Raw genomic sequence first — 21966 nt, 5'->3', positions numbered from 1 at the left:
TCTATGGGTGTCTGCAATGACTACGGCCGGAAATTTTTTTAAAAAGAATCATAAATTTCAATATTATGTAGAAAAAAATAGATTCTTAATGAGAAAAAAAAAATAGACGTATTCTACGTAAAAAAAAAGATAACAAAAATGCTAGATGCAAATTAAAAATGTTAAATAATACCATAGTACATCATAGAATATTTATAATCTGACTTAATTTTTGAATTTGTGAATGGAGGGGCATTTTAATGAATTTTGATAAAGGATGTGAAGCAAATTTTAATTAGGGTTGTCATTTAGTTCTAATCAGGTTTGTCACCAGGGACTTATACCTTAAGACCTCTAAATTCGATACTAGGTTTTTTTGTTAACAAGACTAGATATAATATTTAAAAATGGGTAGAAGAATATTAATAATGGTAAAAGATAACTTATTTGTTTCAAGTTATAATTTTTCAATTGAATTCCTCATCGCCATGTCGTGCTTCGAACTCCCTTCGCATATGTTGAAATTCAAGTTCGTTCATACGAATATCGATCATCCAACATGAATGTGGAATGAAACTAGGCTTCAAGTTAATCGAACGGACAATCACATTCTTCAAGTTAATGTTGATCCCATTGAACTTCACCTTGCTACAAAGTTCCAGAGACGATAATTGTTTTTTGTTAATCGTTTGCAATGACCATCAACAAAAGTTGGAATCAAATGCATGCAAGTTTATATTTTTTTCTTACCGGTATTCACCGAAATTAACAGGTATTTCTTGCTTAAAAAAATATAGGGTGAATATTTGTATTTATGCAAAATTTTAAACCCGGATACAAAGCAAAAAAGGTATGAGTGTACCCGCATCATACTCGCCCCGTATATATATATATATATATATATATATATATATATATATATATATATATATATATATATATATATATATATATATATATATATATTAGTTATTGATTTTAAAATACTTTAATTTGTAGTATGATAATTAATGATATTTGAAATTTTTGTATTGTCGTAAGAAATTTATTGGCAATTTTTCAAGGATAATTATAAAAAAGAAAAAAAAACACTATTTACATGTATTTTACGAGGTGGGTATGGCGATGTCAACTTAATAATTCGGGGATTTTGATGGGGAAGGGGAAATTTCTCGCGGGATGGGGATGTGGATTGCAAAATCCGCCCGATACTCACCCCATTGCCATTCCTATTGGAATACGTATCTGACGTATTATATTAATTATTTATTTTGGCGATTGCTAAGGCAAAGTTGGTGCGATGATATTTGTTCCAATATCTTATATTATACTAAGTTTATATTATCCTTTTTTTATCGTATTTTGTTGAATCAATTTTATATCTTGAATTTGACTCCCGTGCATCGCACGGGTGAGATACTAGTTATTTGTTACAATGCTATATCTTTTATAAATTAAATGCGACTAGTTCAATAATGTTCAAATAAAAACTTCAAAACATTATGGGCATATATATTGAAATTAAACATAAATAGTTCAACAAATAATAATAGTCCAAATATTTAGACTATATGTCTTAAAATTAAAATAGTTCAAATTAGATAATTAGGTTAGATTTAATTCTTTTAGGATTTTGGCTAATATTAAACAATTTAATAAATGTGATATTAAATAGAAATTTGAAATTAAAAATATTAAATATTTTAATTAAAATTAATAAATAATAAATTAATGAATAAAGTTGGTTGGCCGATATTAACCGACTAACCAACTTTTTAGCATATTAGCATTATCGACCCAACTATACATGGGTTGGTTGACATTATCGACCCAACTTAAATGGGTCGGTTGATGGTTGATTAACCATCACAAATTGTGGGTCGAAAATGGGTTGGTTGGTGGTTAAAACCGATCCATGCACAGCCCTAAGTACCGTTACTCAGGGCCGGTTCTGAGGAGAGGCCGGTTCTGAGGAGATGCGAAGTAGGCGGTCGCCTAGGGCCCCCGAATTTTTACGAAAATTTGAGGCCCCCAAATTATTTTATATACACTTTATATATTATTACTTATTTTTAAAATTTTATTATATAAAATATTTTGGAACATTGGTTCTAAAATAAATTTAAGCTAAATGATCAAGAGATATTTTTTCAATTTTCTTAACTTTAGGGCCCCTAAATATTAAATTTATAATGTCTTAATTACTTATGTTTATTGTAAAATAAGAATCATATATTTATTAGTGTATTCAAGTTTGTAAATATTTATTAAGTCTATTTGCTATAAAGATTATTGTCACGGGAGGAAGTGAACCAGCAAATCATATTGTTAATTTTGATTTTTTTTTTTTTTTTTTTTTTTTTTTTTTTTTTATATTTTTAGTTACTTTATACTCATACATTTCAAAAAATATTTTGGGTGCACTGCCCCCGAACCTCCACAATCTTTTATTTCATAATTTAAAAAAAAATATTATTTATATTTTTTAGTACATTCAATTTCGAACACCCATTAATAAAAAAAAGGGTTTATCAAATAGGGACCCCTGTTTTTAGTTGTTCGTTAAACCTCGCCTAGGGCCCCCAAATTCTCAGGAACGGGCCTGCGACGTTACTGTTACCGTATCAAGATATTTTAATATAATAAAGTACAGAACAATGATCATTCAATAAAGATACAATTGGTAAATAATTAGTATGGTTTAATAGGGCAATCGATTGAATGGATAATATAATAAAAATATTCTCTCTAAGTTTTGGACATGGATCGAGCATGCTGGCAATTTCATCATGAACTCTACCGATACATTATCAAAATATTATTCCATATATTTGCTTAATGAAGATATATAGCATGCAATAAAAAGGGTAAATAAACGTAACTAAGAGGGTGTTTGGCTTAACTTATAAGATGTTAAAAGAAGCTTATAAAATGTTTTAGAGCTTATAAGCTCTTCCAAAGTGTTTGGTATTTTTTTTTAAAAGATCTTATTTTTTAAGAAAATAAGCTGTTGGAAAGCAAATAAGATCTTTTTAAATAAGTACCTCTACCCCACCTTTTTATTTAAGATTTTATAATGAGTAAAAATAGGAAATAAGCTCATTATCCAAACACTCTAAACATTAATCCTAAAAATAAGATGTAACAACTTATCAGCTCTTAAAACATCTTATCAGACGTAAGAGCTTATCAGCTTTTTAAAATAAGCTTAGCCAAACACCCTCTAAGTCTAAAAGAGAGAAATGAAAAATAAATATAGGTGGAAAACACATCTTTTGATTAGTGAGATCCACAAAAGGTGATTCCCATGGGCACATACTTCTTGAAAAATATGCCCTACAATACCCTACTTCATCTCCATTATTAAGAACATAAAATAGTCATCCAAATTATAAGTCAAAAGAAATACTTAATTATGTTAAAGTAATTGTTCATTATTTCTTGAATTAGTATACACCAAGTCATACATGTATATAAATATATATTAAATTCAAGAGAAAATTAAGCAGTGTGATCAAATTACGAAAAAAAACTTATTTTGTTTGAATAATTACAGTCACCCATCAATCATTAATGCCTTACACGTCCACACTTACATTGTTAAATTTACCTAATGAAAGAAGAAGATTCACAAGACAATTACATAATAGAGAAAAGTGATTGTAATAATCCAAACAAGATGGATTTTTTTGTAATTTGACCATACCTCAGAGAAGTGGCCGTAATTTATCCTAAATTTATACATGTCCTTTTCTTTTCAATATCCACTATGGTTGTCTCCAAGACAAGAATTCTTGATGGATCACTTTGATACTCTCTTTTATTTTGCTTCCTAGTCATATCCACACACACACACACACACACATATATATATATATATATATATATATATATATATATATATATATATATATATATATATATATATATATATATATAATCCACATCCTTTGGGGGCATCTTAATGACAATTCAAAATGAGGAATTGAAGAATGTGGGGAGGATAGAGTATAAGAAGAAAAGGATAGCCTCCAAAAATTACATAAACAAAAAAAAAAATTGAAAATGGATCAAGAAAAGCTAGCGTACAAAAGAAGAATCATGGCCACAACCACGCAACCTATTTCACCTCTCTCATACCCAAAATACCCTCATACTAAAATGGAACGAAACAAAAAGAAGTAGGGGCATAAATGTCAAACAACTCAAACGGGGCTGGAAAAAGATAGAAGAAAAGCATAGCTTGAAACAAGCTCACAACTTCCCAAACCTTTTTTCCTCATCACTCTCTCTCTCTCTCTCTCTCTCTCTTCTTTCTCTCTCTACTTTTTCAAATACTTAGTGCCGAAGGCTTCTTCTTCCTCTCTCTCTCTCTTCATCTTTCCCATTTTCCTCATCTTTCCCATTTCCCTCTGTAATTCTTCTTCAATGGCGGACGAAGTTTCTCTCACTACCAAACCCCAAAAGCCAGCCCACGAAGAATTCTCATCATCGTCGAAAAATCAAAGTAAGTCCTTCAGCCAATTTCTCTACAAATCCGCCATTGTTACAGTTTTTCTAGTTCTGCTCCCATTCTTCCCTTCTTTAGCGCCTGATTTCATTAACCAAACCCTCCACGCTAGAAGCTGGGAGCTTATACAGCTAATCTTTGTTGGAATAGCTGTTTCTTATGGCTTGTTCAGCAAGAAAAATGATGAGAGAGAAAATGATATTCATAATGCACAATCATATGTTTCTAGAATTCTCCAGGTTTCGTCGGTTTTCGACGATGAACCCGAAAACCCTAGTAGTAGTACTGTAATAGAAGAGAACACGATTCAGACATCGAATTCCAAGTATTACAGAGGGGAACCCCTTGTTTTAGTTGCTGAAAAAACCCCTCTTGTTGGGGAAGATGATAATGGCAGTAATGTAATTACTTCTGAAATTAGCCGAAAGCCTCTTCTTTTACCCGTTCGGAGCCTCAAACAACGTGTCCCGGAGACGAATGAGGTCCATTTAGTCGATGGTTCGGTTAGTAGGTCGGGTTCGAAACGATTCACTAGCAATTCGAGAAAATCGAGGATTGGAGGGGGGTTGGATGTTCGAAAGATGGAGGAGAATGTAGAAGAAAACCTCGTTCTTCGTTCGCCGATTCCGTGGCGATCGAGATCGGGTAGGATGGAATTTAGGGAAAATGGGGATAGCCCTAATTTAGATGAACAAGATTTCAAAAAATTCGAATCTTTTAGGCCTAATAATTCATCTTCCAAGAATTTATCTCCGTCAAAATCTTTTTCGTCGGAATATTTTCCGGCCAAAAATAGTGGATCACCACCACCGCCGCCGCCGCCGCCACCGCCACCACCAGCCTCCCTTCGAAAGTCGGTGCTGATGAAGTCGAACTCTGTTTTTGCAAAGAATGAAGTCTCTTCGGATAAGGTATTGAGGCGAAGTGTGAGGAGTGTTCCTTCCGCGGAGGAGTTATCGAGTGATGGTTTGGCGAAATCGGTTCGAACGTTAAGATGTAATAGTGAATTGGAAAAAAACTCCATTGGTTATGAGCCGAATTATGTCGAGGAAATGGTGAACGGAAAAGTGCCTAATGAATCGACACAAACTTATGTCAAGTTCCTCAAGAAGGAGACGAACGAAAAAGTTGTGATGGAAACAAGTGACGAGGATTCGGAGGTTGAGAGCGAGGATGATTACTTTGATCAAGGAAGTTTAGGCAATAAAAATAATAGTTTGAAAAACGATGTAGGGCCGGATGTGGACAAGAAAGCCGATGAATTCATAGCAAAGTTTCGGGAGCAGATCAGGCTACAGAGAATCGAGTCGATTAGAAGATCGACCGAACAACGTGCCGGAAAGACTTTTAGGTGATAAATATATATTGGTTGGAATTTGAAGTTTTATGTTGTTTTTTTTTTTTTTTTTTTTTTTTTTTTAATTTTATATTTCAGTTTCTTGATTCTGCTGCTGTCTTAGCATTGAATGTTATAACTTATAACTATACTTTTCTTTCTTGTTTTTTTTTTTACATGCTGTTTCCCAAATTATGGGTAGTGGTATAGCTGTTGCATATTTCATGCAATAATCTAAATTATCTCCAGGGCATTTCAGACATTATTTGTGTAATAATGGAAAATATATATATCACTGAGTAGCTATATATCATCACTTTTGATTCATGAATACGTTACGTGGGATGTGTTTTAAATATTTGAAATTTATTATCAAATGAATCAATCCAGAAGAGTTTAATGAGCTTGATCTACTTAATTTGATTAGCATAAATGAATTAACTCAAGCGGCCCAACTAGGACCATGGGCCCTGAAGGCCCACGAAGAGGTAAAGCCCGGGATCGGAGCTGACGAATCACCGGGCGAGAGGAGAGGCGACCAACTTTTGTGCGAGGGTACCTCTTTTTTTCTCCTCATAAAAAATTGAAATGATTGAAGTTTTTCTATTTGGAATCGTGTTAGGTCTAATTCCTATTACTTTGGCTGGATTATTCGTAACTCTAATTCCTATTACTTTGGCTGGATTATTCGTAACTGCATATTTACAATACAAACGTGGTGATTAGTTGGACCTTTGATTAATTAACATTTTTTTTATTGACTTCCTCCTTTTTTTAATTCACGGGAGGGCCCATTTTAATTGTTGTGCAAGTGACTGACTCTCTATTTCAGTCTAATTCGATCAACGAAGAAAAAATCACGCTATGTAGGATTTGAACCTACGACATCAGGTTTTGGAGACCCACGTTCTACTGAACTGAACTAAGAGCGCTTTCTTATTTCTATTTCTTAGCAAAATTGAAAAAAACTGAAAAGAAAAAACTGTAAAGAAGGAAGGTTCTTTTTCTAACACTAATCCATTATTATTTATATATATATATATATATATATATATATATATATATATATATATATATATATATATATATATATATATATATATATATATATAATTGATTCCTCGTTACTGATCCTATGAGCAGTAATAAGTAGGGATGGCAGGATTTGAACCTGTGATATTTTGTACCCAAAACAAACGTGCTAACAAGTTGCGCCACATCCCTTCAATTGTTCTACAGTGTCATTGTAGAGAATTCCTGTCTTGTTTTCCACATCCCTATTTCCTCCATTGAGAGACACCCTTTTTCTGTCCATTTCGTATTTTTGGTCTCATTTAACATATAATAAGAAAAGAAAATGACTTATTATGTATATAGGAAATACAGAACACATGATAAAAAAAAATGAGCCTTTTTTGGAACTACTCGCTAGGACGTAGACATGGCCATGGGCCGGTTCGGGCCGATTCCGGACCGGTTCATTCCGGTTCGCGGTTCATTTTTTCCGGAACTGGAACCGGCCCGTACTACACACGGTTCGGCGGGCCGGGCCTGCCCGCCGGTTCACTCCGATTTCGGGCCTATCCGGACCGGCCCGATATATATATATATATATTGAAAATACTTGATAGAGAATTACTTTTAAATAGGAAAAAAACAAAATGAAATAAAGAAAAGGACTTAACTTAATTTTATAGGAAAAAATGTGGGGGGGAGGGGAAGGGGAGAATTCAAAAAAGAGAAAATAATGGCCGGTTAGTTGGGCCGTTTCAGCTTTTTTCAACTTTTTTGTAATTTTTAATTTTCTTTTAAATTCGGGTGAACCGCTGGGCCGGCCCGGCGGTTCACGGTTCACCTATTTCTAGAACCGGGCTTGTCCCAAGGTACATGGGCCGGTTCACAGTTTCGGGACAGGTTCACCTGTCAACGGGCCGGTCCGGGTCGATCGTCAACGGGCCGGTTCCGGGCAGAAAACTGGCCCATGGCCGTGTCTACTAGGAGGGGATGTATTTTTTTTTCTGTTTTAATTTTAAGAAAAGAAAGTTTTTATGGATCGTTGTACATTTCAATTTGAATTAGGGATTCCGTGTACAACTCTGAGTGGATCTAAGCGCCCTGGAACTGTTTTGCGACTTCACAAGAAACCAACATCTGTCTTTTCTGGAAATCATAGGGGCTTTCTTCTCTAAACCTTTAAAAATGGGGCTAAACTGAAGAACCTATCTCTTTATAGAAGCACTGGAACTTGAGTGCCGAACTGAACTACTGTTTTTTCTTCGAGTGCCGGCTTTCTTAGGTGACGCCTACCCGCTACCTCTTATCGCTGCCTATCCCGTTTCATCATTAGTTTCCTTCTCGCCACACCACTTGCTGAAGGCACATGGCAGCATTTAATGCACGTACAATCATCTCACAAGGTACAGGGAATATTCTCTACTTTTTACCTGTGCAGTCGTTCTCACTGGCTATTGAAATGACAGATTAAACTCTATTGGAGGTAATTTAAAATTCGTAATATTTACGGTGATTAGAATGTTAAACTGGAATGAAGGAAATGTTGGCGTCCATTTTTACCTATAAATATGGGCGGTGCCCGCTGGAGAAGGTAGGCTCTCGAAAAGCAATAGAACATTATTCACAAAAAAAGACTTTACAATCAAGAATAATTTAATGTATTAAATTCCAATACTTTAGAAAAGATCACTGACTTGGCCGATGGAGTCCTAACTCCGGCCTATATACGGATTTTTCGCTTTTGAACATTATATAATCAAGGCTCAGTCCAACCGCGAAGCCGACCTTGATGATGAAGACTCAGCCTAATAAAAATACTATCATGAATCAGGACTAAATGAATCAGGAATGATGAATATCCTTCAATCTAATTTCGAGAGAGAAAAGGTAAAAAGAAAAAAAAATGTCTCCTTAAATTACTTGAAAACTTGTATTTTCTAACCCAAAAAAAATGAGTTCTCATAAACTATTATCACTAAATTATTCAATTGGTAGAGTGTTTTATAGTAATGGTTGAAAATATTTGGTTGATTCGTTAATATAAACAAGCATAGTTATTAAGTAATTTGGTGAGAAATTATGGCCGAGGATAACATTAAAACTTTTAACTTTTAAGGTGATACTTTGCACCACAGAGATAAAAATATTTGAACCTTGAAAAATACCGTAATAGACTACACGTGATATTGGTTTTCTTTTTTCTCTTTAAGTGAATGAGAGTATTTTTAATTATCTTAGAGTTATTCTTTTTTCATGGTGTAATGTATAAATTAAGCATTTATTTAACATGCATCAACCATTCAACCATTTTATGATCATAAGATAAGTTACAAATTATAGTTTCTCATATATAAAGAACACTACCAATTTACTTTTACCAGTTTCAGTAAAAGATGAATAATATGGTGCTATAAGTTTTGTAAGACGAATATCCTTTTTTTTTTTTGCTACAAGTCTCAATGAGATAGTTTTCTATTTTTGTACTTTATAGCTTCGAAATTGGGTTGATTAGGTCGAGAGAAATAAAAAGTTTAATATGATAATTTGCATCTTGATAGAATTACAACTAAAAATATGAAATTTGCCGGCGTAATCCCATTTTGCACCCTTGAAATGGCGTTTTTTTGGCACCTTGCACCCTCAAAATACAATAAATCATTCACAATGCACCATTAATTGAATAATAAAAGATAATTCATTTTTTATTGGTTTTCTTTTTCCTGGTTGCAAAACAACAAATTAAGTTGTTATCTCCTTCAACATCCAACCTAATTTCGAGCGCACAAAGTGCGAAAAAATAAAAATCACCCGGGATAATTGAAAAAAATATATATTTTCTTAGAAAATAAAATCAAATAAACTTTTTATCATTAAATTATTTGATTGATAGATCTTTTATTGTAATTGGTGAAAATATTAGATAAATATTTGGAAGAAAATTTGTTTTTCAGATAACTTGATAAAGAAATAGCTGAAGGATTTTTTTTTCGTAAAATATATTTTTGTGATAAAAAATCTAATTTTAAATACCACTAAAAATATTGATTACCTTTATTAGCTTTCAAAACTCATGTGGGGTGCATTATGCCTGATATATTGTGTTTCGAGGGTGCAACGTGCTATTAATTTGTTTTGTGAGTGGAAAGTAATAAAATTGTATATTTCAAGGGTGTAAAGTGGAATTAAGCCAAATTTGCCTTATTAACTTTAAAAAATATTTGGGGTGCATTCTAAATGATTTATTATATTTCAATGGTGCAAAGTGCTATTAAATTTTTTCGAGGGTGAAAATGCCAAAAGTACTATTTTTAAGGGGTGCAGAAGTGGAATTAAGCGCTACTAATATACATCGAGTGTAATGATTTTGTAATGATTGAAATATATATTCGATGATTATTTGCTAAGTGTTGCCATATTTGAATGTAATCACTTCCGATTTTATATAATTGTTGTTTAGATGCAAGTAATATATAGGGCATATTACAAATAAGTCTATCAGTGAGTACTTATTTATAAAGAGATCTAGACAATAATCTCTTTTACCAATAAGTCCACACATGGTCCTGATTTTTGTAAAGGACTAAAATAACCCCTCTTACTTTAATATGCTCCAATTTCATCCTTAACTTAATTTAACTTCAATTTGACCCCGAATTTCACAAATTATTCAATTTTGACCCAAAACCATTTTTTTTCACAAATTTTTTTTTTCAAAAACTTTTTTTTTCCCGCCGGATTCCGGCGTTGACTTTTTTAATTTTTTTTTTCTTTCTTCCGGATTTTTTTTCCGGATTCCGCCGTTGATCGGCGGTCAACGCCGGTCTCCGGCGTTGACTTTTTATTTTTTATTTTTTATTTTTTATTTTTATTTTTATTTTTTCTGTAACTTTTTTTTTCCGTTTAAACAGCAATATTGCTGTGAATGACAGTAATATTAACTATATTATTGTTAAACACAGTAAAATTAACTAAACTATAGTTTAACACAGTGATATTGCTATATTAATCTCTAGCACATTAATATTTACACAACAAAACTCATTATTATTGTGTAATAAAGTAATATTACTATGTTGTCCGTTCAACAAATGTAAACATAATAAAAAAAACCAAAAGAATTAATATTACTGTGAGTGACAGTAATATTACTATAGCAACAGTAATATTACTATAGCAACAGTAATATTACAATAGTCACTACAAGAAAAACTAGTTTCAGTGACCAAATTCTCAGCGACCATCACTAAATGGTCACTGAATGTTTACATTTAGTGACCAAAAATAATTTTGTAGCAAAAGTGGGAAGGGTTAAATCTTGTTGCGACCAGCGAACATTTGGTAGCTATAAGTGGTCACTAATAGTTAGACATCTTGTAGCAACTAAAGTTAAAGTTTGTAGCGACAATTTTTATGGTCACTATAACTTAGTTTCAATAGTGACCAATTTAACTTCAATTTTTTTTACGGTTGCTACGAGTCTTTAATTTAATTATTAACAACCATTTAATTGGGTTGCTAGCAACCACCTGAATTTTGTTACTATGAAACTACTTACGGAAATCAAATCGATTTGGTCACTAGTTTAGTTTTTAAAGAAATCAAGAAAAGAAAAAAAAATAAAAGAAAAATGGGGGGCGAAAATGCAAATAATGAAAAAATACAGCCATATCTTTCTTTCGTTTCTTCATCACAAAACATTCTGTTCACTCTCTCCGCTCTCTTTCTCTCTCTACCAATTCTCTCATAATATTACAGAAAATCAAGAAAAAATTATCTCTTAATTTCTTCATTATGTGTGCACCAAAATCCCTCTTATCTTACCTCTTTTGTTTTCCCCAAAAGTATTCGCCTATTTCACCCAATTTGACGATTTGATTACAGGAAAAGAATTAGGGATTTGAAAAGAAATAGGGATTTGATTACAAGAAAATTGCTAACAACGTGGTGCTGAGGGAGAATGGGGATCGAAGCAATCAGGGCATACAGACTTTTGCCGGCGACACCATTATGCTCCGGGAGTCCGCCACCGAAGCCCAGAAGAAATTCGAGGAGAACCGTCACATGACCTCCCCTGCCAATCTCAGCCGCCATCTCGAGGAGGCGAATGAGGCCACCCGCTTCATCTCAACCATGATCATTCAGGCTAAGCTCAACGATCGCGGAGGTTACGGTATGACTAACAACAAACCCTCTTCTCCGAACTCCAACCCAATTCCCACCTCCCTTTTCCCTTTTCCTTTTTTCTTTTCTTCTTATGATGTAATTGTGCACGCCAGGTGTTTGTCAAAAGTTCTATTGGGCAAAACACTACTTATCATGGCTTATTATCTTAAAAAATGAACAAAAATTTGCACGCCGAAATTTGGTGTGAAATTCAGCCTGCTCGCCGGAAAGGGAAATAAAAATTGCTACCGCATCTGTTTTCGGAGCCAAAATCGAAGGGTTTGGAGTGTGAATTTGGGAATCATTCCTTCTCGAAACTCGTAGAGGACCTCGAAAACTGTGAGTCAGTGTTTAATTGTTTCCAATTCGAGCACGTGTTATAGCCTTTTAGGGGTCGGAATAAGACGACAGCGAATCTGTCAAAAAACAGGGCAGTTTTGCCTAATCATCATACGGAGCTATTTTTGTTATGTTGGAGTTATAATTTAGGCTATGTGTCTTCTGATGTTTTGTATATTGACTTGTGAGGTTTGATTTGGTATATTATTTGGTCGATTTGGATAACTCTACAAATTGTTATGATTTTTCAAATAAACTGTGACAGTTACAAGTTTGTCCAAAAAATTTCTGGCAGTTTTCTGTATTCAACTTTTCGTGCTGTTATTGATGTGTTATCTTAGTAATTGGGAGTTGGTATCTTCATCACAATTGTAGATAAAGTTGTGAACTTTTATTTGGTATATTGTTTTCCCAATTTGGATAAGTGTACGGCCTGCTACGATTTTTGGAAGAAAATGTGACAACAAATAACGTTGGTTTCTAGTTTAATGTCCATAGTTAGCATCTATCTGTGTCATTAGTTATTTGAGTCATTAGTTATTTGAAATTTGTTTTATGCATATTAAGCAAGAAGTTTAAAGTAATGTGATCGAAGGTGAAGCTTAAGAAACTAATGGATTCTTATTTCAGGTGTGTCATTCGTGGTTGTGTACCTAAGAAAATTTTGGTCTATGATGTTGCTTTTGGTGCTAACTCGAGGTGAGAAGACTTTGTTATTTGAGAAAGACTTTGTTAGTTATTTCTTCAATTTATATAACCAAATTTAACCCGACAGCTATGTTGGCGAAATTCTGAGAAATAGTAAACCTTCTGCCGCACCTGTTTTCGGAGCCGAAATCGAAGGGTTTGGAGTGAGATTTTCGAATCAGTCTCTTCACAAAAGTCGTCGAGGACCGTGATAATTATATGTAAGTGTTAAATTGCTTCTAATTTGAGCAAGTTTTATAGCCTTTTAGAGATGAGAATTTGACGGCAGTGAGTCTGCCAAAAACAGGGCAGTTTTGATGAATCATCTTCGTTGGGTTTTATTACCGTCTTAGGATAATAATTTGGGATATATTTCTTAAGTAAACTTTTAGATGAAGTTGTCAGCTTTGATTTGGTATATTGTTTGGCCAATTTGGATAACTTTGCAAATACTTATGAATTTTACAATAATCTGTACCAGAAAAGAGAATTTATCCGAAATTCTGGCAGTTTTCTGTAATCATCTTTTGGGCCTGTTTTGAATATGCTGGGATCATAATTTGTGATCAGAGTCTTCAGTGAACATGTAGATGCAGTTGTTAGCTTTCATTTGGCATATTACGTTCCCAATTTGGATAATCGTACCAATTGTTATGATTTTTCAAAGAAATTGTGGAAACAAATGTTTTAAACCTTTGTTTCGAGAATTCGTCAAACAAACACGAGTGAACTCCGTACCATGTGAATTGATGCCTGGAGTGTGTTGTATTTGGTAAATGGAACGCCATAGAAATTGTGTATTATGTTCGATTGTCAGTTATGGCATAAGATTTAAATTAGGATGTTTATATGAAATAGAACCGAATAGTAAACGATTATGTTAACATTCCATAACTTGTTTAATACTAATATTTGATAGGTGTTGAGTATATTTATGCTCTCATTAAAGACTTGAGTATGACTCCAAAGTAAGGTGTTTTTATAGCACTTGCATTGGACTTCAGGTGAGAATCTCTATTTCTTCACTATTATTTTTTAAATTTTGAGCGCAGATAAATTATTGACTTTTGAGTGCTACTAAGTGACAAATGATTGGAATTGATTCTATCATATGATTTCTTATTTTCTAATTGATTTTTTTCCCCTTTTCAGGTTGGGTTGGACTGTTTGATGAAGTGAAAGAACGTTATCGTGGAAGTCATATTTGTTGTCGCTTAACAATTTATGAAGTGGAATTTATTATGAAATAATTATAGTAATCTTTCTTATTATTTGAAATGATTGATTTATTATTGTATGTAGTATGATAGATTGAAATGTAATATTCATATTTGATTGATAATGTGTAAATTTGCAAGCTTTAGTTTTATTTTAATTTTTTTTACAGCCACTGTTGCAAATAAACATTAATGATTAATGCAACCAATTAATTATTGGTCTGAATTGGTCGGTAAATTTAATAATTGCCGCAATCGTGTAAAAACTATTGCAATCAATAATATGGTCACTCTATGTATATATTTTAGCAACCAACAGATATATTATTTATCAACCAATATATACCGTCACTATATGTATATTATGTAGCAACCAAAAAATGTGGTGGCCAAATATATATCCTATAGCAACAATAAAATATGGTCACTATACGTATATATCATTTAGCGACCAAAATTATATGGCCACTATATATGTTGCTATAGCAACCATGTTAATATTATTGCCACCATAAAATTTACATTAGCGAGTCAAAAACTGGTCGTTAATAATTATATTTTTAGTGACCACTATTAGTTCGCCACTAAATCTCATCTTTTAGCGACCAATTAATTTTCTTGTCACTGAGTACTTTTAGTAACTACCCTGTTGTGACCATCGGTGACCAACCTTAATTTGGTCGCTATAAGTTTTAGCTACCATTTTCTAACTTTTAGCGACCATACAAAATCGTCACTAAAACCAAAATTTCTTGTAGTGAGTAGACAGTAATATTATTACGTTACTCCGTGAATAACTCAAACAAACAAAAAATCCAAACAAAATAATAATATTGATGTGGTTGACATGAATATTACTATAACAACAGTAATATTACCGTCAACCACAGTAATATTATTGTGTTTACAGTAATATTAATACGTTACTCCGTGAATAACTCAAACAAAACAAAAACCCCAAAAAAATAATAATATTGATGTTGTTACCAGTAATATTATTGCGTTTACAGTTATTTTACTGTCAACGACAGCAATATAATTACGTTGACTTGTCAATAAATCAAACAAAATAAAAAAATAATAATAATAAATAAAAAATAATAATATTGCATTAATTTACTGTCAACGGCAGCACAATTACATAAATGTAATGTCAACGGCAGTACAATTACGTTAATTAACTATCATTGACAGTATAATTACGTTAATTTACTATCAGTGACAACACAATTACGGTCAACGTTTAGCGGCGGACGTGGAAAAACAAAACAAACCAAACAAAAAAAAAACTTAAAAAAACACTAAAAAAAGTCAACGCCGAAGACCGCCGGACACCGGCGAAAAAAATCCGGAACAAAAGAAAAGAAAAAAAAGAAAAAAGCAAAAAAAGAAAAAAAAAAAGTCAACGCTGGAAACCGGCGAAAAAATGCAGAACAAAGAAAAAAAAGAAAAAAAATTGAAAAGTCAACGCCGGAGACCGGCGGCAAAAAAAAATTTTTTGAATTTTTTTTTTTTTGAAAAAAAAAGTTTTGGGTCAAAATTGAGAAATTTGTGAAATTTGGGGTCAAATTGAGATTAAATTAAGTTAAGGATGAAATTGGAGCATATTAAATTATGCTCTAAAAAAAAGTCAAAATTGAATTTTTGTGGTCAAAATTGGATTTTTGTGGACAAAATTGATAAATTGGGGTTACAATTAAGAATTGGGTATAAATGGTTGAGGGTGATATTGGGATATACATGAATGTTTCCTTTAGTTATAATAAATATTAAAGGGATGGGCTTATTGGTGAAAGAGATATATCCCCTAAACCTAGAATAATAAACATGCTTGGTTGGGGACTTTTGCATAAAAATCCCTAATATATAATAGACTTATATGTATTTTAACATGTTATTTATAGTTAAACTTGGAATATATCATAATAATCGTCGAATTTAAAGGAGCTTTTTGATGTAACTCCCTCGAACATTTCATTAATAGGAAAATGCCCTAACCATAATTCACTCTTTGAGATAGGCCCATACTCCTTTCAAGGAGAGAGGAGTGAAAGGTCGAGATGGAAGGTTGATCGGAAATAGGCGGCGGCCATGAAGAGGTCACAGAGGTAGCCGCAGAGGGTAACGGCGGAGCGGGTGGTGCGCTCTAGGACGTATCACTTGCTGCAAACGAGGGCGGTGGAGTTGCGGCCGCGGACGTCAAGCACGGCGGCGATTTTGTTTTTTTTCTCGCGAAATTTGGATTAAACTAGACGCTACTCAATTATTTTGTTAGCATAGTCGATTAAGAAATTGACTATGCAAACAACATAGTCGATTAGCGTCCAGTTTAATCCAAATTTCACGAAAAAACACAAGGTAAATTAAAACTTGCGAAAAAACATATGGAGGAGTTTTCTCAAATTATATTTTTGAAGGGGTTTCCTCACATTATTTTTTTAAGAGGGTTCTACCTTACATGATTTTTTCGAGTTCGGGAATCGCTCTAATTTTCCCGAGTTTAATATATTCTTCTTCCCCTGATTTGCAGTTACATTTAATATCTCCGATGACCAAAGTCAAATATTTTTCTTTTAAATACATTACCCTAAATCATTCAACATATATAGGGGTGGAAATCGGACGGATCGGATCGGATTTGGGTGTTTCGGAAAATTTCCGATTTTTTTCGGAAGTCCAAAATGCCTTCCAATTCCGATTCCGATTTTTTCGGAATTCAAAAATTGATTCCGATTCCGATTTTTTCGGAATTTTCAGAAAATCGGAATTTTTCGGAATTTTTTCGGAATTTTCCCAAAAAAAAAAAAAAAAAAAAGGGGAAAACTATAATATATATTATAGTTTTGTGATCCAGCATAATCTGGTGCTCCATAATGTCACCATACGAAGAGAAGTACTCCCTCAAAAAAAATATTAGTAATATACTAATATATATTACTAGTAATTAGTACAGACTACGGATAGATAGACATATAGTATATATTATATATAGTAATAAATATTAATAATAATTGGAAAAATCGGAATAAATCGGATATAATCGGAATAATTTTGGATCGGAAATCGGAAATTCCGAAATTCTGTTATGTATTTCCGATTCCGATCCGATTCTTTTCGGAATTTTTTGGAAAGCGGAATTTCGGAATTCGGATTTGAAAAAGTCGTTCCAAAATCGGAATATTTCGGATCGGATTCGGCGGAAATCGGAATTTTCGTTCCAATTTCCACCCCTACACATATATATTGGTTGATTGTCTCATACTTAATACTAATACTTAAATGATTTGTTGTATGTTCATAATTTATAAAATATTTACTTATTGAGGGTATATTACTTAACAATAAAAATGTGGTCTAACGCAATTCATCACAACATACATTTCATTTCATTATGCTATATGTACACAAAAAATAAGTAGAGTAAGCATCTACCACTCGTGTATTAAGCTTTAATTTTACACCACGTGCCGGGGTTATAACGGAAACCCTATTACGAGATTTTGAGTTGACCGAAATGTTAGTAGTATCAGTGTCAATATCAATATTAGTATAATTATTAGTATTATCCCTTGGCCCGACAAGTATTTGATGGAGGAATATAAATCATGGTGACTCAACGGTCCGTTAAGGTAGCGGACATGGACCTCATGCCCACAAGGAACCAACCTCATTGGAGTTGAAATTCCCACACTGCGGCTGCCAGAATTCGATCCTAGGACCTTGTACCAACTTACCACCTCCGGAACCAGTTGAGCTGCACCCATACGGGCTAGAATTAATATTAGTATTAGTATTAGTATTAGTATTAACATTCGCATATTAATATAAGGATTAGTAATATTAGTATTGGTATTAGTATTAGAGCAACTCCAGTGCATAAATTAAATATTGTATTAAATAGTAATACAACATTACTATTACCTATTACCTTGCCCAAACCCAACGTTTTCCTATTACCGTTGCTGACGGACGACCAAAGTTGGAAACTGCTTCGTCAGACGGCATTTACTAGTGAGGACAAGTGCAGCCGGGAACTTGAAAAAATTGGGAAGAAGATTGCCAGAAACTGCGAAGAACTCCCTGCGGCAATTTTACAGGTTGGAGAGAACCTGCGCAGAAAATCTTTTCAAGAATGGAAGACATTATCGGAAAATGAAGATCCACTCGTCATCACAAGAGATGGCAATACACCCCTCTCAAAGGCACTATATTTCAGTAACATAATGTTGCCTCAGTATCTTAAGCTATGCTTTCTTTATATGGCCGTGTTCCCAAAACATTACGCGATTTTTCGATCCAAGCTCATCAAAATATGGGTTGCTGAGGGCTTTCTCGATCGACATGTTAGAAGTTCAAATGCAGAAGAAACTGCTGGAGAATATTTGGATCTACTTGCTAGCCGAAGTGTTGTTTTGAGCGAAAAACAAACGTCTATAGATATTGAGAAAACTAAGAAGTGTAGACTACATTTCACCTTTCAAAGTCTCTGTGTTAACGAAGCTAAAAATAAAAAGTTTTTCCATATCCTCAAAAAGTACGCCGATTGTACTCCAGAGAACTTGACAAGTCAGGAGCGTCTCTGCGTGCACAATAACGTGGTTCTTGCTTTCACACAAGTGCATGAATGGATGGAATCAGTTCCGGATGCACAATCTCTACTTTGTTTTGGTCCAAAACAATCATATCCAATAGTATTTCCTTTGCATTTTAGTTTGCTCAAGATATTAGATGCACTTGCAATTCGCTTCTACGAGGTTCCACATCAACTACTTGCATTAGTTCACTTGACGTACCTTGCCATCACCTGTGATGGAGAACTTCCCAAATCTATATCAAGACTTTCGAACCTTGAGGTCTTGAATTTTTGCCAGCATCATAACATAAAATTGTCGAATGGTCTGGTATTTTTGTTCTGTAGAGATTTGGCACATGCATAAACTGAAGCAACTTTATTGCATGGGCTTTGACGTACCACCTCCTCCTCCTCCGGATGATTCTCATCTTGAGAATTTTTTAACACTATCAGCTGTGAGTGCACACAGTTGTACCATGGAAGTGCTTTCAAGAATCCCCAACCTACAGAGAATAGGTGTTCGGATTGAGTCAGCACACGACTCAATGGAAACATTCAGTTTTTCCGGTCATTTTTCCTCTATCTATGAGGAACTTGAGTCGGTCAAATGCGTCATTGTAAATCCTAATCTGAGGTCTCAGGTTGTTCATTGCTTTCCATTATTTCTGGTTTACATTAAAAAGATATGTCTGAGTGGATGTGGATTTCCATGGAAGAAAATGGAAGTGATTGCACTATTACCGACCCTTAGAGTTCTCAAACTGCGATGGTATGCCTTTTGCGGCTCTGTGTGGAAAACGAATGACCCACAGTTCCCCGGGCTTGACTATGTGCTACTGGAAGACTTGGATATAGTGCACTGGGAATCCGTCGGTGAACAATTCCCATGTTTGAGCCATGTGATTATTAGACATTGCTACAAATTGGAAAACAACCCGGATCAATTGGAGTCCGTCACTCTAGTCGAGGTGGATGATTGCAGCCCATCCTTTGTGAAGAAGATGCGCGAGTGGCGATCCGTTGATGGTGATGAAGCTAAAATCCATTCTTCAAGTACTGATCTATAAAGGTAATCAATGGTCGTAAATTTCTATTTAAATGCATGTACACCGAGAAGATGTTCATCGGTCATTTCTTCGTATCATGTGTTTGGCACAAATTTTCTGCTTTTGTGAAACTTATTTTTGTGAGTATTGTTTCCTATTTGTGATTTTTGAATGAATTTGTTGGGGTTTTTAATATGCGGAAGTGTGGTGTTAAGAAAGAACACCAAGAATTGGTGTAGAGATTTTTATGATGTGAAGAACAATGGTATTACTTAAGAACAAGAGAGGTTTTTAGTGCTGGAAATTTTTAGTTTTTAGTTGTTATTATTGCTTTCTTGCTTACTTACAAATCTCATCTTGGGTACAATTTATAGGGTAGGAATGGATACAAAGAGACACTCCATTCCAAGTCCCAAGTTCTTAGGAAATGTAAAAGACTTAACAAATTACAAGAAACCTTCTTGACTTCTACAAGTCAAGTCTTCATCTTTGAATGATGTTCCAACTTCATTATTGAAAATATGAATTACTATTTTCAACACCCCCTCTTAATTCATAATTTTCAGCTTCTTCTTGAACTTTTCAAACTTCTCGATTGTCACGGCTTTGGTAAGAAAATCAGCAGCTTGATCATTGGTGTTAACAAATCTCATTGAGATTTCTTCTTCTTCAACAAGATCACGTATGAAGTGATGTCGAAGCTCGATATGCTTGGACCTTGCATGAAAGACTGGATTTTTAGTCATTGCAATTGTAGACATGTTATCACAAAAGATAGTCGTAGCATGCACTTGCTTTTCTTGCAAATCCGAAAGAATTCTCCTAAGCCACACGGCTTCACAAGCGGCATCCGCCGCGGCAATATACTCGGCTTCGCTTGAAGATAAAGCAACCGTCTTTTGCTTCTTTGAACTCCATGCAATCACCTTCGAACCAAGAGAGAAAACATAGCCCGAAGTGCTTTTTCGATCATCCAAACAACCTGCCCAATCACTATCCGTGAAACCGATCAAGGCATTATTTTCTTCCTTTTCGTACTTCAACCCTTGCTTCTTTGTTCCTTGAAGGTATCGAAGGATCCTCTTTGCCGCTGCAAAATGAAGCTTGCTTGGCTCACTCATGTACCGCGAAACATAGCTAACAGAGTGCACTATGTCGGGTCTTGTGTTTGTGAGATAGATAAGCGAACCAACAAGACTTCGATATATTTTTGAATCAATTTTTTCAGCGCCATCGTCTTGTCGCAACTTCTCATTCACCGCCAAAGGTGTTGCCACGGGTTTGCAATTTTCCATCTTGAACTTTTTTAACAAATCACCAACGTATTTTTCTTGAGAGATAAAAATCTCTCCCTCGGATTGTTTTACTTGAATTCCAAGAAAATATTTCATGAGTCCCAAATCGGACATCTCAAATTCTTGCATCATATTTTTCTTGAATTCCTTCACCATTTTCATGTTAGTACCAAGATAAATAAGATCATCAACGTAAAGACAAATGATCAAAAAATCTTGAGTACCTTCCTTTTTTACATAGAGTGAGGGCTCACTTGGACTTTTTTGAAATCCATTCTTGCAAAAATAGCCATCGATTTTGCTATTCCAAGCTCGTGGTGCTTGTTTTAATCCGTAGAGAGCTTTCTTCAAACGATAGACTTTTTCCTCCTTCTCGGCAACTTCAAAGCCTTGAGGTTGATGAACATAGACTTCTTCTTTAAGCTCTCCATTAAGGAATGCGGATTTGACATCCAATTGATAGACATTCAGCCCCAATTGAGCTCCGATTGCAAGAACACACCGAATTGTCTCCATTCGTGCTACCGGTGCAAAAGTCTCATTGAAGTCTATCCCGGGCTGCTGCGAATACCCTTTTGCAACTAATCTCGCCTTGTGTTTTTGGATAGAACCGTCTTCATTGAGTTTGGTTTTGAACACCCACTTTAAGCCGTTCACATTTTTGCCTTGTGGCAAATCCACAAGCTCCCAAGTTTTATTTTTTTTAATTGTTTCAATTTCGGCTTCCATGGCTTTTCTCCAAACTTCTTCTTTTGATGCTTCTTCAAAATTCTGAGGTTCACAACCAAAGAAAGCAATATCACATTG

The 21966-nt window shown here is 34.1% G+C and overlaps 2 protein-coding genes and 1 long non-coding RNA gene across 4 annotated transcripts; all 3 read left to right on the top strand.

Moving 5' to 3' along the window:
- The first annotated feature begins 3948 nt into the window (after positions 1 to 3948).
- LOC148772753 (uncharacterized) lies at positions 3949 to 5985 on the top strand. The gene has a single exon (XM_088819385.1). It carries the CDS (start codon positions 4408 to 4410, stop codon positions 5842 to 5844), a length of 1437 nt encoding a protein of 478 aa, XP_088675511.1. The 5' UTR covers positions 3949 to 4407; the 3' UTR covers positions 5845 to 5985.
- A 5535-nt stretch (positions 5986 to 11520) lies between these two features.
- On the top strand, positions 11521 to 14385 carry LOC105972357 (uncharacterized). 2 transcript variants are annotated; one of them, XR_016031680.1, is made up of 6 exons: positions 11521 to 12009; positions 12116 to 12345; positions 12972 to 13040; positions 13117 to 13249; positions 13948 to 14032; positions 14181 to 14385. It is a non-coding gene; the product is annotated as an uncharacterized LOC105972357 (long non-coding RNA). The 2 variants fall into 2 exon arrangements; XR_016031679.1 differs by having other exon boundaries at positions 11523 to 12009; positions 12116 to 12341.
- Positions 14386 to 17850: 3465 nt separating this feature from the next.
- Positions 17851 to 19885, top strand: LOC105948613 (disease resistance RPP8-like protein 3). Its single transcript, XM_088815226.1, has 3 exons — positions 17851 to 17874; positions 18244 to 19159; positions 19272 to 19885. The coding sequence occupies exons 1-3, from the start codon at positions 17851 to 17853 to the stop codon at positions 19883 to 19885; spliced, it is 1554 nt and encodes a 517-aa protein (XP_088671352.1).
- The last annotated feature ends 2081 nt before the right edge of the window (positions 19886 to 21966 follow it).

This window comes from Erythranthe guttata, chromosome 1, assembly GCF_056151865.1.
Source record: "Erythranthe guttata isolate IM_541 chromosome 1, IM_541, whole genome shotgun sequence".
Lineage (NCBI taxonomy): Eukaryota > Viridiplantae > Streptophyta > Magnoliopsida > Lamiales > Phrymaceae > Erythranthe > Erythranthe guttata.
Note: the sequence above shows the minus strand (reverse complement) of the source record. Positions and strands in the feature narration are given on the sequence as shown.

Bases quoted from the DNA above. Each gene is read 5' to 3' on its own strand.
- LOC148772753 (XM_088819385.1), top strand. From the start codon at position 4,408: ATGGCGGACGAAGTTTCTCTCACTACCAAACCCCAAAAGCCAGCCCAC.
- LOC105948613 (XM_088815226.1), top strand. From the start codon at position 17,851: ATGGTGACTCAACGGTCCGTTAAG. The intron at 17,875-18,243 runs GTAGCGGACATG...CTGCTTCGTCAG, and splicing joins TGACTCAACGGTCCGTTAAG to ACGGCATTTACTAGTGAGGA. The intron at 19,160-19,271 runs GTAGAGATTTGG...TAACACTATCAG, and splicing joins TGGTCTGGTATTTTTGTTCT to CTGTGAGTGCACACAGTTGT.